Source organism: Typopeltis vanoorti, chromosome 3, assembly GCF_054136105.1.
Source record: "Typopeltis vanoorti isolate ZY-2024b chromosome 3, IOZ_Tvanoo_1.0, whole genome shotgun sequence".
In the NCBI taxonomy this organism is placed as follows: Eukaryota; Metazoa; Arthropoda; class Arachnida; order Uropygi; family Thelyphonidae; genus Typopeltis; species Typopeltis vanoorti.
The window spans coordinates 49,837,719-49,854,377 of record NC_143551.1 but is presented as its reverse complement, the minus strand read 5'-3'; the positions used below and the strand labels follow the sequence as shown (position 1 = coordinate 49,854,377).

The 16,659-nt window shown below is 36.2% G+C and overlaps 1 protein-coding gene across 3 annotated transcripts in view; it reads left to right on the top strand.

The window, feature by feature from the left end:
• Asx (transcriptional regulator additional sex combs) overlaps positions 1-16,659 on the top strand; it is a 391,735-nt gene that overhangs the window by 261,429 nt on the left and 113,647 nt on the right. For all 3 annotated transcript variants that reach the window (XM_090415600.1, XM_090415599.1, XM_090415601.1), the window contains one exon: positions 10,632-10,797. In XM_090415600.1, the coding sequence (XP_090271726.1) occupies positions 10,632-10,797 (166 nt within the window). The remainder of the gene's footprint in view (positions 1-10,631; positions 10,798-16,659) is intronic.

The window sequence follows — 16,659 nt, the reverse complement described above, 5'->3', positions numbered from 1 at the left end:
GCATGGCTGAATCATTGTAGCACTTTCCTTACACAGGATAGTTCTAAGAGGTGCAGACCACTTCTCCAAAACATCTCATTGTTATTCTCAAAGTTATATCATCCTACCCTTGAAATACCTTTAGCCACTGTCGATCAAAGCATACAATCGTCATCACTCTCTCTCTCTCTCTCATGCAGTGTTCATATTTTGGCTCCATATCAGAAAACAGAGAGAACTAAACTTGTAAATTTTATGTTTTGTTTTTGAAGACCACTGCTGATCTACTCAATACATTCCTTACCTCACCAGTATCAGTTACATAGCCACCAAGCTAATTGAAGTGAGAGACTGGTTCTATAGCACATCCTTTAAGAAAGATGGAGGACTTGTTTTTATTACCGTTTCATTACCTGTGTTTTCTCAATTTGAATAATCAAACATTGTTGATACCCAGCATCATCAGCAATAAAGGCGCCATTATTTGTAAATAAGGCCAAACCATCAGTATAATCACTTCAGGTACGCTAAGATTCTTAGACTAATTTAATCCTCAGCCCTTCTCTTGTCTTTCACAAAATCACTTACGAGACTAAATAGAAAAAGGTGACGGTAAACACCGTCCATCTTATGTTTATCAACTTTGACACAAGCCTTGGTCTTATCATATAAAGCAGTCATAATACTAATAAGCTTGTCAGATATTCCGTAATATCTTATAATCTTCTATAAATTTTGCCTGTCAATTGAATTAAAAGCTTTTTTTTTTTTTTAAACTCAACAAAACATTTGGTCACCAGCTTCTGAAATTCTTAGTACATTTCTTTGGATCTCTCCTCACTGAAAATATTTTGATTTAGGCAGCTTCTTTCCTTTTTAAACTCACTTTCTGATATGCAAGTTGCTTGTCAAACAGGGCCTCTATCCTGTTGAGTATAAATACAGATGACCTTACCTGAAATAAACAATTAAAAAAAAAAGATTCCACTATAATTCTCATGTTATAGTGGAATCTCACAAGTCCGCGCGGTTAGCCTAGTGGTTATGCGCTTCGCAACCATATGCGTGGGGAAGGAGTGTCCTAGGTTCGATTCCCGTCGGTAACGTGAGGAGCTGAAGGATCTTCCTCAGCCATAGCCAAGTTAGCCAGTCTTGGGCGTGGACAGCAGGGTTTTTTCCCCAGTTTATTCTGGGGGTTTTCATCCCACAAAGCAGACAAACTGGCCTTGAGAACTTAACACTACAGGCCATAGGATATACCGGGGCATAGGGCTGACCACCTTATCCTGTAAACGGATTGAGGTCTGATGATCAATGGACCCTTGACACTGCAAGGTAAAAGAGGGTATAAAGAAGATGAGATGAGATAATTCTCACACACTGCTCTACCTTCTTTCATAAAAAAATTGTACTATTGTACTGGATGGTTTTGGAGAAAATGGAAAGAATTTTTGATATAAGATTCCAATGACCCTATATGCTGTTCTAGTAGATTAGCTCTTAGATAAAGTATAAATAGGATAGCTTATGCCATATACTATAGGTCTCAATGGGATGTCAGACTTGTACATTTTGCAATGTAATGACAAGCGCTTTCATATTAATTTCAGTGTGGGGGGGGTGGGTAGCAGTTCAGGACTTTTTTTAAGTTAATCGTTTATTTTCTTGTGAGTTGACCAAGTAGAGTAATAATCCAAAAAGAGTAAATGGAAGAGTCAGAAAGCAGACTTGTAATTTTTTTTTTATGCTCTAGTAGATTAGCTAAGCATCTAGCTAATGTACTTAAGACAACACAGAAGGTCATCGAAATCTTACATAAAAAATTCTTCCCAGTTTGTCCAAAAGCTATCCATCTAGACATTTCATTTATTGACATCCTTGTAAGTCTTGATGTTGCATCCTTCTATACCAGTGGTCCTGTTATTGAAGTATTAAATCTTGTTACGAACCTCTTTCCACCATATGTCTCTGACTTATATGAACATTGGCTCCATTCCAATTTTTTTCAGTGGAGCCGTGCATTTTATAAACAAAAATTTGGACTTTCTGCAGCCCCCCCTCTTTCTCTCTCTCTCTCTCTCTCTCTCCTCCTTCAGCACATTTAAATGGAGAATTCTGAAAAGACTTTCTTAACAGAAACAAGTATAAAACCAATAGTATGGTGGAAATGTGTAGGTGACATCTTTATTTTTTAAAAACATGACCTTCCAAGTCTGCAACAATTTCTACATTGTCTTAATTCCTACATACCTGGTATCAGATTTATAATGAGCTTGAAAAAGGTGGAAAACTCCCTTGCCTTGATGTTCTCATCACTTGAAAACTTGAAACTCTCTGATTTCTTTGTTCCCAATGGGCATTCCAAGAAAATGGTTGATAGAATTGTATTTTTGAACCCTTCCTTTCTTCCCAATAACCAGAATATCCAATACAGACCATCACAATACCAGTTGGAAGTTTATCAATCAAAATAGCATCTCTTTTCAAAGATCAAAACAATAGAGTAACTTTTAAACCAATTCAAACTTCCTGAGGTTTCCTAAAGATAGCACACCTTTCTATAAATACCCAGGGGTATATAGAATTCCATGCTCGTGTGGTTTGGCCTACATGGAGAGACAAGCTATGGCTTTGAGGTGAGAAAGAAGGAACATGTTGCCGATGTTGACCACAAAAGAAAAGATAGATCTGAACATTTGGCTAGCCATACCTTTTTAAAAATATCAACCATGAAATTGATAGGAACCTTTCAACCATGCCTTATTTAGAAGAGATCTAAATAAGGCATGGTTGAAAGTCTTTTATTCCAGACTTCCTAAAGGAATCTGTTGCCATCATCTAGGATGGAGAGAATTTTAAAGACCTACATACAGATTTAGTGTTGGGTAGTTTAGCAGACAGAGATGGTTTGTTTGGTGGCCATGATTGTGTGTGTGAATGGCAATTTAAAGCAAAATGTGTGGAGAGAGAAATAGAATTGCTGAGAAAGGAGATGGAAGGAAGGAAGATTGAGTTGAGGAGGGTGATTGAAGATCTTGAGAGGATAGAGAGGTAGTCTAGTGTGAGAAGAACAGATTACTGAATTAAAACCAAGGACCATAGAAATCTCAACTAAATCTTTTAACATTAGAGATTTCAATTTTGCCAACAATCACCTTCTGTCACTGCATGTCACACATTTTTGTGTTTACTGTCTAGCATGAACTTACCCATTCATAGTGTAACTGTTTTTCAGTGTTTAATCAACTTTGTGATCTTTGTATTTACATTTGTTTTGATATGTCTATCCCTGAAGAAGCTAGTAGTTCTTTTTTTCAGTGGTGAAACTAGTTTATGTAATTCATTTAGGTAATGACTAATAAATTCCTGTGTTCTATGAATCATTTTTAGTTGTAAAACTTTCTTTCATTAAAATAGGAATTAGAGATGATAAAAATGACATGAAAATTTAAGATGTTGTAAAATTTTTTTGGGGGGAGGGGGAAGGAGGTGATAAATTGTAAAGAGATTTGATATTTACTACGTCTGTTATTTACTTCAATTTCCAATCCTAGTTGGACTGCACCATTATAAAAATCTCTTTAAATGATGTGTTGTTGTTGTTTGTTGTTTCTTTGGCGCTAATTTTGTTTCTTTTATTATTAATTGTTACTAATTTATTATTCATATTCGACTGCACCTTTGTTAACTTTCTTATGCCTTACCTTACTCTGTTCTATTTTACTCTTAACACCCCTTCCCTACCAGCTAAGGTGAATAAATAGTGAGACCGAATTGCACTTCTTATCCATGTTATTCAATAGGTGTTACATAATCGTATCCAGATTTAGCTGGACATCTATAGATGTCCTAGCCGGTTGGGGGGGTTAATATAACTTTGTTCTACCTAACATATATCCCTCTGTTAGTTCTTCTTAATCTTATCCTGAGAGTTCTTACTGCAAGTAAACAGACCTTAAGCCTTTAGCCTGTCTACAATAAACAGGTCACCTAATTTCTCACACTTCTCAATCAGAAAAATTTATTTGATTTTATGACTGCCCCATTCTAATTGAATTTTATATAGTCTGAAAACTTCGGGAAAGAACAGAGGCAAGATCATAGCTAAATTACCTATTTTCATGCAGTTAATTGTGGCAGTTCTCTACCTAAGTAGCACACAGGTTCACTAATTTTTTTTTTAGAGATGGTGCATTGGCAAATGATCAAGCAAGGTTATCAATCAAACAAAACATTTTATTTTAACTAGTAAGAAACTACAATTCACATACTCAAGGGGAGAAAATATCTCTCTCAGCCTGTCTATACCAAATAGGTACAATACAATTGACTATTTTTTTATATAACATCCACTTAACCTCATTATATTGCTAAACTATCTATATTAAATGAACAGCTGTCTCCTGATTTACATCTTAACTTAATTACTTTCATATTATGTACAATTATACAATCATTTCAACCATTCATAGCCATAATACAACATTTAACAATTCACTAACACTTTCCCGTAAGCACCTTCATTACACATACTACTTCCGAATGTAATTATCTACAGCATTAACAAATTGTGCTCACTTACAGTATCCTTTTTAATTCTCAGTCCAGTCAATTGAATAAAGTTTAGTATGGATAGCTTGACTCTGCATCTTCATCCCTGATTACGATTGTTGTTTCAGCGACATGGTAGATCTTGCTCTGGAAACTGTCAGATTTAGTCGGGGGGTGATTTCTCATCGGGTTACTGGGAAGAATCTGTCGAGGTTGCGTCCATGGTAGTCGCATTTTCCTTGCACGTCCATGCATTCGAGCAGGAGCTTCCCCGAGTACAGCCTCACCTCCACACACCTGGAACTGGATCCTCCGAGAAATGGAAAAGACCAAGAAGCAAAAAAGCCCCTCTGCCCCCTCCCAGTCCTCTTAAATATCTTATCTGATCCTTTGTTCCAATGCTACAATATTTAGGATTACCTGTCGGCATGATTATGTCACTTTGGCTCCCTTCGTTCGAGTGTCTCCTGGGTGCTTATTTTTCCTTCGCAAGACCTTCCGAACCTGTGGTTTTGCTGACTCATGTCTCTAATCTCAGTTAATCCCCTCTCTTGTTTTATTTTTTTTTACATACAACTTTTAATGAGAATTAATTTATGCATGTTACAATAAAATAAAATATTTATTTACTTACTACGCAATTTCTATTTTAAAATTATGTTTGAAAGGTTTATTAATTTAACTTATTGTGCGAGAATTTTACAATATTCTAGATGTCTGGGATAATTCCTTTTTTGTAGAGTACTAAATGAAACAAGAAGTAATACAATAGCAATGCAGAATATTCAAGAAAAATGCAATTAAGAAAACTTCAACCAGTCAAAATACAATCAATATAGAATTTAAAAAAAAAAAAAAAAACTATCAAAACTCTGAGATGCAGAAAGACAGCTACAGTAGATGTTATTTGGCCAAAAATGCAAACATAGAGGTATAAAAGAAAAGTGTTCCAGTTATTATACTGCCATAAGATCAAATTCCAAATGATTTGAATTTGATCCATAAGATCTTATTTGATCAAATGATTGGAGTAGAGCTCTCACATCGCTTATCTGTAGGGAGGAAAATAAAACTATATGTGAGGATTACAAAGGAATTTCCTTACAAGTTAGTGTTCCTGGTAAGATTTATGCAAGCATACTGGAGGAAAGGCTCAGAAAAATTGTGGAAAGGAAAAACTTGGAGATGAGTAAGTTTGTAAGGCCACATAGAGATGATCTGGATCAGATTTTCACTTTAAGACGAACATTTAGGGGTGTTTAAAGGTCAAAGCTGTATAACTGAGAGGAGACCTCCACATAGTCTTTAAAGGAATGCAGAGAACTGACCAGGGCTTCCGACCTATTGTCCAATCCTCACCTTCTTGTGGTGCACCCTGTTGGGTGTCTACCTGGATACTGAACAAACAAGAATGGGCTGGTAATTTAGGATTTAGCCAACCAAATTGTATTCTTATTGGTTAAACCAAAATAAAAAATGATGGTACAACATGACAAAATGTCATGCCGGCTGGGGCATCGCCCGGTTAAACAAGGCTCCCGTTGTTTTCGCCAGGGAACCAGGGCGAACAGTGAAAAGTCAGCTACTGGAACAAATCTGAAAACACACCCCAACTCAACATCGCCAGAGTTAAAGATCGGTACTATCACCATAAGAAGCCTGAATGACAAAGAAATGGAGCTAGCTGAGGAATTAGATAAGTACCAGATCGACATAATAGGGGTGACTGAAACAAAAAAGACAAAAACTGGTGAGATCTTTCTGAGCAATAAATACAAAATGTTATATTCAGGCAATGACAATCATGGAAAAGAAGGCGTAGCCATAGTATTCAACACAAAATACGAGGCTAATCTTCTTGAATGGCAGGCAGTCTCAAGTGGAGTAATGTGGACAAATATGAGAATGGGGAACTGGACAATGAGACTTATTTGTGCCTATGGTCCCACAGAAGGTTCTACTAAGGTAGAAGTGGAGGAATTTTTTGATGCTTTAGAAAAAGCAACTGACACAATGGAAAAGGAAAAGTTGGTCCTTGTTGGAGATTTGAATAGCAGAGTAGGAAATGATTCAGATATACAAAAATATTTTGGGAAAATTTGGAGAAAAGAGCAAAGCTAATAATAATGGCAAATACCTGTTGGATTTCTGCTCAGGACACGGACTGGTTATTACTAACACCATGTTCCAACATAAAAATGTGCACAAATTTACATGGAGAGAAGAGGCAAGGAATAAGAAAAGTCTCATTGACTATGTTATTGTTGATGGTGATGTTTTCTCCCTGGTGCAGGACACCAGAGTGTACAGAGGATATGAAATTGGAAGTGATCACTATTTAGTCTTGAGCAGGATAAAATTGAATTTCATATTGAAAAGAATAACATGTATGAAAGTTTTAAAGCGAATAAAAGTTGAGCAGTTCTCAGATGTGAACTGTAGACTAACAAATACAAAGATTATTGAAGAAAAATTTAAAGAGTTTGAGAAAAGGAACCAAACCTTGGAGATTCAGTGGCAAGCCTTGAAGAAAACCCTGATTGATTCATCCAGGGAGGCATGTCGTGAGGTTGTCTGCAAGGATAGAAAAACCAGGATTCCATGGTGGACACAGGAAGTTAAACAGGCAGTGAAGGAAAAGAAGAAATCATAACAAAAGTTCCTGGCAAATAAGTCAGCTTTTGCTCTTAGAGAATACAGAGACAAATGTAAGAAAGCAAAACACTGTGTTAAACTAGGTAAACAAAAGTCGTGGGAAGACTTTGGCAAGAACATAGAAAATAAATATCAAGCAGATGGCAAAATGTTCTGGAGGTCATTGAAGAAGCTTTGGAATGGAGGAAAGAGTGCTATAAAAGGAGTTAGAGATGATAAAGGTGACATGAAAACAGGAGAAAAAGATATCCTTGAAGTATGGAGTAATTACTTTGAAAAATTGCTAAATGAAACAAGCAGTAATAGCACCGTGGTAAAAAACACTCAACAGGCATACAGTCATCATCAAATTCCTGCTATGTACCCTCAAGGGGTGTACAGGATATGATAGTACTACATGAAAAAAATTACATCATTATTAATTTCCTATCTACAATTTTTCTCCAAATCAGTCTGTTACTTGTCAACACTCCAACATTATCAGATCTTATATTTCTATCATCTAAAGCACTTTGTACCGTATCAATCCACCTATATCTTGGTCTTCCTCTGGGTCGTTTTGCTGCCAACCTGGCAGAGAACACTTGTTTTTCTAATCTTTCTTCGCCCATTCTGTTTAACATACAGGCATACAGTCAGGAATACATATCCATACTTGAAGTAGAAAAAGCCATCAAAGGCTTGAAATGTGGAAAGGCAGCAGGAGTAGATGATATTCGACCAGAAATGCTGAAGTATGGTGGTATAAAAGTCTTACAGTGGCTGCACTGCATAGTTCAGAAAGCCTGGACAGAGGGATGAATTCCCGATGATTGGAGTAGAGCTCTAATAGTGCCATATATAAAAAGGGAAATAAAACTGAATGTGATAATTACAGAGGTATTTCCCTACTGAGTGTTCCTGGCAAGATCTATGCAAGTATACTTGAGAAATGGTTGAGAAGAATTGTGGAAGAAAAGCTTGGTGAAGAACAAGCTGGATTCAGGCCAAATAGAGGCTGTCAGGAGCAGCTCTTCACTTTACGAGAAATAGTCGAGAAAGCATGGGAATATAACAAAGATCTGTATTTAAGTTTTGTCAATCTGGAAAAGGCATATGACAAGGTGCCAAGAGAGAAGCTATTCAATACGCTACAGTTATATGGTTTCAATGGGGGTATTATATCAAGCAATACTTAGTCTGTATTTGAGTTGTAAGTCTGCTGTTAGAATTGATGGATGTACAGGAAGATGGTTTAATGTTAAATCTGGTGGGAGACAGGGATGTACATTATCCACTCTGTTATTCATTATCGATGTGGATCACATTATGAAGGAAAGTGGTATTAAACATGATATCAGAATTGGAGATGTTAATGTCAGCTCTTTGCTTTATGCGGACGATGTTATACTTCTAAATAAATCTGCTACAAGTACAAGATTTTCTGACTAAATTGAATAACTGTTGTAATAGATATGGTATGAAGGTTAGCAATAAAAAGACAAAGACAATGAAAATAGGCAGAATCACTGAAAATGTCAACTGTGTTGTGAATGGAGAACCTGTGGAACAAGCAAAACATTTCAGCCACATAGGCATGATTTTTAGTCAAGATGGTAAATTAAATATAGAAATAGACAACAGAATCAGCAAAGCTGGTATGGTGGGAAGTCAATTGAATAAATTCATATGGAATAAGAGAGAAATTAGTCGGAACACTAAATTAGCTGTATACAAGATGGTGTTCAAACCAATTTTAGCTGATGGATCTGAGAGCTGGATTAGAAATAAGACACTTAATCAAAGACTGGAGACCACAGATATCAGTTCTAAGAAAGATTAACAGAATGAACAGATGGTTTCAATGGCAGTATCACGTTTAAAATAAGGATATTAGGAAAGAACTTGACATTGTTAGCATTCAGAAATGTGTTAGCAGAGCTAATCTCAGATGGAATGCCCACTTAAGCAGAATGGGAGAGAAAAAGTTAGCAAAACTAGGTATTGTTTGCCCGGTTTGTAAGAAAAAAAACACAGAAGCTGGCCAAGATCTAGGTAGATTGATACAGTAAAAAAAAATGCCTCAGAAGAGAGAACTATGATACTGGAGGTTTTGACTGATAATAGATTAATTGGAGAAAAATTGCCGATAGGAAGTTAGTAATGATGTAACGTTTTCATGTGGTACTATAATAATACTCTTTACCCCCTCTCCACCCCCTAGTACAAGTCAGGAATTTGATGATGGCGATGACATTTCTATATTTCTGCTATCCATTTCATAGCCTGCTGCTTAGATCTCCAAGAACCAGCTTTTCCTTTCTCTTTATTTTAGATGTCCTCTCTAATGATTTCTCTGTTTCTTTCTTCATAGAGCATTCTGTCAACCTTTAGGCATATGTCTCATTGTCCAATATACCATTTTGAAATTTGCTCACTTCACTCAACTCAAAATTGCTTTCCATTCACAAAGCTTATATTTTGTTTTTAATGTTGAATACTGCAACTACTCCTCCCTTTTCCTGATGACTGTGCTAGAATATATCTATATATTACTAATTATATGAAGAGCCAAAGGCTTCAATTCGACGATGTGAAATTATTTAAGTTAAGGGATATTACATCCCATATTGTTTCATAGCCGAAAGAGTTTCATGCCGAATATAGAAACTATATAAAGTTCGGTGAGTGAGTCCAAGCGTAAGCAAATACCTGGATAGTGCAACACATAACCCATTTATTAGTGCAACACTAATGCAACTCATAGCAAGGGTGGAGCAAGTTCCGATCACTGTTCTTGGTATTTACTCATAATGTGAAACCCAGCTCCTAGGAGCTGTAGTACTGTTCTTCATTATGAGAGAAGGTCACTACCCAGACCAGTTTCAACCTTTATTGAGGTCTCATCAGTGAGTAGGTAAACCTAGTTAATACCAAGTTTGTCCAATGAGTAAATACCAAGAACAGTGATCGGATCTTGCTCCACCCTTGCTATGAGTTGCCTTAGTGTTGCACTACCAAATGGGTTATGTGTTGCACTATCCAGGTATTTGCTTACGCTTGGACTCGCCAAACTTTATTAGTTTCTATATTTGGCATGAAACTCTTTGAGTTTCTTTCGGCTATGAAACAATATAGGATGTTATATCCCTTAACTTAAATATATTAATTATTTAACAGTCTCTTACCTGTTTTAGTATTTTCTACCTTGGTAAGACCTAGTACTTCTCTACATCTAGTGCTAGACTAGCATGACTTTTCATTATGTTGGATTATCTTTTCAGTTCGGTGAAACCAATACAGAATAGCATTTGATTGGTATGTCATTACACCCATAGCATTATCAAACTGAACTTTTTTATATGTATAGAGTGATTATTATTTTATATGGTTGACTGTCACTAATTCTCTGTAGTGTATGACTGAATAACTTTTGTGATGCTAATGAATAGTTTTTCTTCCTCCAGACCAAGTTCAGATTTCCCTGAACAGAGAAAACCCGCAGCATTTTTACTGGGTTCATCTAATATGAAACGACCACTTCCAAGTCCTGTGAAACATGTTCCTCCTATTAAAATCATTACTCGTACTGGGACATCTTTAAGTGTCACTACAACTTCTAGTACTCAACAAGTAAGTTTGTGTTTAGCGATAATTTTAATCCATGCTTTATATATATATATATATATATATATATATATATATTCATATACACACACACCCTCTGTCCAAAAAAAAATAGAAAATAAAACACAGGCCAGTTATAATTATTCAAATCATTTATTTCAATCAATATATATATACTCTCGATCAGCTTTGATACAACATTTGGCACAGTCAATTAATTCGTTAAAAGAGTTTTTTATATTGGTTTTTGGGAGACTGTTGAGGGTCATGGTCATTGAAAACCCCTTGAAGGTTTCAATGTTGTCATATCACTTTCCTTTCATAGGCAAACGAAGTCAGGGGAAGAGAAAGAAGTTACAGGGTGTTGAGTTGTGAATACGGAGAGTGATCCAACACACAAACTTGGTTTTTGCTCAAAAACTGTCTCACAATGTTCGAACGATGAGATGGTGCATTATCGTGCAAAAGTGACCAACTACGTGCATCACAATATTTATGCCATACGCAACAAATTCTTGCTATCAATCACTTCAAAACTTGGAGATAAAACTCACCATTGACTGTTTTGCCAGGCGGAACGAATTCTTTTTTGGATAATGCCCTTTGAATTAGAAACAATTAGCATTGTCTTTACTTTTGACTTCTCCAAGTGACTTTTTTGGATGCCCCTCTTCTGGTGGTCTCCATTCAGCACTCTGGCGCTTTGTTTCGGGCTCATACTCAAAACACGTTTCATCACCAGTAATGATCATTTCAAGGAAGTTTGAGTCCTTACGAGCCGTTTTAATTAGGCCCTTGCAGTTCAATTCGAAACATTTTTCGGTCGTTGGGCAACCTGTGGGGAACAAATTGTGAATTCAATTTAAGGCCCAAACTCTCGGTCAAAATATTGTGCACAGTTGATTTTGGAATTCCCAATTCATCTTCAATCAATCTCGTGGACGATTTCGGGTTTTCTTTAATGAAATCACACACTTTTTGGATGTAACTTCACCGTGCTGTCCAGTTTTTGGACAGCCGGGCTTTTCGTCATCCTCAAGCATTTCACGACCACTTTGAAATCCCTTATCCCATACTCATAAACTTGAGTACGGGATAAGCATTCATCACCATATGCTTTTTGAAGCATTTGATGTGTTTCGGTAAAACTTTTACCAAGTTTGACACAAAAATCGATTGCAGTTCTCTGTTTGAAACTCATTTGCTGACCGTTCGTCAAAACACACTGTCACTCTTGGCACTATAACTCGGCTTCTAATGAAACAAATGTCATAAATAGTTGACACAACACTAATGAAGGTGGCGCTACTAGTTTCTTCTATTTTCGAAAAGTTTGGTTTCTTTTTGGACAGAGGGTGTATATATCCCTCCTACATAACAGTTATGTAAAGATAGAAAGATTTATGTTATTACTTGATATAAGATATCCTGAGATCAAATAATTCTCTAACAGCTATAGCAGTTTTGCAATGAAAGTGTTATTGAAGCACAACATCAGAAGATAACTAACAGTCAACTGAATTGTTCTAATGTTGGCTGCATCTTGTAGATGTAAATGACTCACCATTGTAAGGGTTGATTGCCACATTTTGTTTAGCATCACCTTAGTTGGTGGGACATGTAGCTTCTGAGCTTTGACAAAGATATTTCTCTGGACATCTTAATTTTTGATTTATGAAGAAATTATTGGCAGTTTATAAAATGATATTCATATTTATGACTTGTCATCTTAGGTTGCTGGAGGGAGAAGAAAGATGGGAAGTACATTTAGATTCTTTTCAGATTTAGAATTCTCTGAAACAAAATTCCAGTGTTAAATATTTAATTTTTTTTTAATGGAACATTATGTGATACATCAGAATTTTTCAAACTTTTTCAGTGATACACATTATTCTTCTTGAATAAGTATTGATTTTCACCCCATCCCATTTCCTTCTAATAATTTAAATTAATATTCTTAAGTAAAGCAGGCAAATTGGCCTTGAGAACTCAACACTACAGGCCATAGGATACACTGGGGCATAAGGCTGACCACCTTATCCTGTAAACGGAATGAGGTCCGATGATCAATGGACCCTCAACACTGCAAGGTAAAAGAGGGTATAAGGAAGATGAGATGAGTAATGTAAATCTTTAATAGAAGTCAATTTTATATTTTCCCTGTCTAAGGCTATTTTAATTTATTAGCCTTGTTCTGTTTGTACATTGGAACAGCTCTGTTTCCACTATGCTTTGTTGTTTAGTATCTGAAATAAGAATTGCATGAAGTTTCAGAAATTCTAATTTATTGTAGAACTTTAATTATAAGAAGCTATTTTGTACAATACCAAAAGTGTTTTCAGTAGAATTGGGTTTTGAAAAGGGTATCCTATGGAATGCAACTGAGCTTTTTCTCTGGAAATTGATAAGGTTTCTCTTGAATTGCAAAATATTTGATATCCAGGTGACATTTTAGGGATCACTTAAAGATCAAAGCTAGATAACTAGGTGGAGACCTCCACATAACCTTTTTAGAGAATTAACTGAACTTCTAACCTACTGTGTGATCCTCACCTTCTTGTGGTGCACCCCATGAGTAAGCATCTACCCAGATGCCGAATGAATGAGAATGGCTTGACATTTTATGATTTAGATGACCAAATTGTATTCTGTGTTCACTTAAACAAAAACTAAATGATGGTATAACATGATAAACTTTAATGCCAGCTGGGGTGTTAAACAGTTAAACAAGACCACTATTGTTTTTCTCAGAGGAACCATTGCAAACAGTGAAAAGTCTACTACTGGACAATCTCCAACTCACCATCAACAGAATTCAAGACAGGCACCATCAACATAAGGAGTATCAATGGAAAAGAAGTAGAACTAGCAGAAGAATTTAGCAAGTACCACATGGACAAATCATCTTTATTGCAGGAGGACATTGTATGGGTTGTGTGAGGTTCAGAGCTAGATAACTGAAAGGAAACCTCCACATAGCCATTTAAGGAATGTGAAGAACTGAACAGGGCTTCTGACCTAATGTCAAATCACCGCCATCCTGAAGTGCACTCCATTAGTAGATATCTACCTGGATTCTGAATAAATGAGGATGGGATGGCAGGGAACCAGAGCAAACAGTCTGCTACTGGAACAAACACAAACTGAAACTTAAAATTGGCAGAATTCAAGATAGCCATTATAAACATAAAATGTATCGATAAAACAGAGGTGGAATTGCAGAATAACTAGAGCAATGCCATTTGACATAATTGCCATTAATGAAATGAAGAAGACAAAACCAGATGAGAATCCTCTAAATAAGAACTACAGGATGGTATATTCAGACAATAATGATCAGGGATAGGAAGGAGTAGCTATAGTCTTCAACACCAAAAATGAACATAATCTTCTTGAAATCTAGGCAGCATTGAGTAGAGCAATGTGGGCAAACATCAAAATAAGGAATTTGACAAGAATCATTTGTACCTATGTCCAACAGAAAGCTATTAAGAAAGAAGCAGAGGAATTTTTTCAAGCATTAGAGTAAGCGGCTGATACAAAGAACAAGAAAAAGTTGGTCCTTGTTGGAGACCTAAACAGTAGAATAAGAAGTGAATACTAGATATATAGAAATGTGTTGAAAAAAAATTGGAGAAAAGAGCAAAGCTAATAATGATAGTAAGCCCCTGCTGGATTTCTGTTCAGTACATGGACTAATCATCACTAACACCATGTGCCAACATACAGATGTGCACAAACTTATAAGGAGAGGAGATGCAAAGAATAAGAGAAATCTCATTAATTATGTGAATAGCACTTTCTTCACTCTGGTTCAGCACACAAGAATACATATGGGATTTGAAGTGATCATCATTTACTTTTAAGCAGAACAAAAGTGAATATCATATTGAAAAGAAAAATATGTAAGAAAGTTCATCATCTGGAGTACACACACACACACACACACACACACACATGCATATATATGTATACCAAGACAAGCTATATTACATTTCAAACAGTATGCCAAAAAGACAATGATTTGATTAACCATTATTCTACTGGCCTGACCTCTAGTGGGAAAAAAAACTACATCAAAGCTGTATTCTATTTATAACAATATCAGAGAACAAATTCATATAGATAGTTTTCTTACAGCAAAATGGTGTCCTAATTTAACATGAGTTGTTATATTAGAGTTAAGATCCTAGATTACTTACAGTCCTATTTATAATTAACTCTTGGATGAAAATGTTAAGTGGGTAGAATACGTGCCTTCCATATTCTTGAGATTTTTTGACCATCGTTATTGTTAAGATTAGGATGGTCAGTAAGAATTTCACAAGACCTCCTTACATTTATGTTCATGTCACGTTTTGGTATGATGTAAGCTACAGGTGCCTTTCCAGTCAATTCTATGTACACCCTCTGTCCAAAAAGAAACTGAACTTTTCGAAAATAGAAGAAATTAGTGGCACCACCTGTTGTATCTTTTTATTGTTGAAAGCGGCAACCTTCATTAGTGTTGTGTCAACTGTTTATGACATTTGTTTCATTAGAAGTCGAGTTATAGTGCCAAGAGTGACAGTGTGTTTTGATGAACGGTCGTTAAATGAGTTTCAAACAGAGAGCTGCGATTAGTTTTTGTGTTAAACTTGGTAAAAGTTTTACCGAAACACATCAAATGCTTCAAAAAGCATACAGTGATGAATGCTTATCCCGTACTCAAGTTTACGAGTGGTTTAAGCGATTTCAAAGTGGTCGTGAGACGCTTGAGGATAATGAAAAGCCGGGCGTCCAAAAACTGGACTGAGTGAAGTTAACATCCAAAAAGTGTGTGATTTCATCAAAGAAAACTTGAAATTGTCTGTGAGATTGATTGAAGATGAATTGGGGATTCCAAAATACCACAACATTTTGACTGACAGTTTGGGCCTTTGTAAATTGAATTCGCGATTTGTTCCCCAAAAGTTGACCGACGACCAAAAAATGTATCGAATTGAACACTGCAAGGACCTCATTAAAACTGCTTGTAAGGACTCAAACTTGCTTGAAACAATCATTACTGGTGATGAAACGTGGTGTTTTGAGTATGAGCCCAAAACAAAGCGCCAGAGTTCTGAGTGGAGACCACCAGAAGAGGGGCACCGAAAAAAAGCCGCTTGGAGAAGTCAAAAGTAAAGACAATTCCAAGAAAGTGATTGATAGCGAGAATTCGTCGCATATGGCATAAATATCATGATGCAGGCAGCTGGTCACTTTTGCACGATAATGCACCATCTCATCGTTCGAACTTTGTGAGACAATTTTTGAGCAAAAACCAAGTTTGTGTTGGATTACTCGCCGTATTCACCTGATTTAGCACTCTGTGACTTCTTTCTCTTCCCCAGACTTCATTTGCCGATGAAAGAAAAGCGATGCAACGGCATTGAAAACGTTCAAGCGGTAGTAACCATGACCCTCAACAGTATCCCAAAATCGATATAAAAAAACTCATTTAACGAATTAATTGACCTTGGCAAATGCTGTATCGAAGCTGAGGGAGAGTATATTGATTGAAATAAATGATTTGAATAATTATAATTGGCCTGCGTTTTATTTTCTATCAAAAGTTCGGTTTCTTTTTGGACAGAGGGTGTAGAGTATTCGGGGCATGATCAGAAAAGCCAGATTTAACATAGTTATTAAACTTAATGTGCCTTTTATGTTCCTTTTTTCAGATAGGAATTGTACATCCTGTTTCACCTATATAGGGCAAATTACAGGTGCATTGAATATGGTGTACTCCAGGGTGGGCCAGCAGAGGAAGTGAATCCTTGGATGAGTTGAATAAGTTCTTTAATTTTGCAGGAAGTTTAAAGGTGTTATTAAGGTTGTATTTCTGTA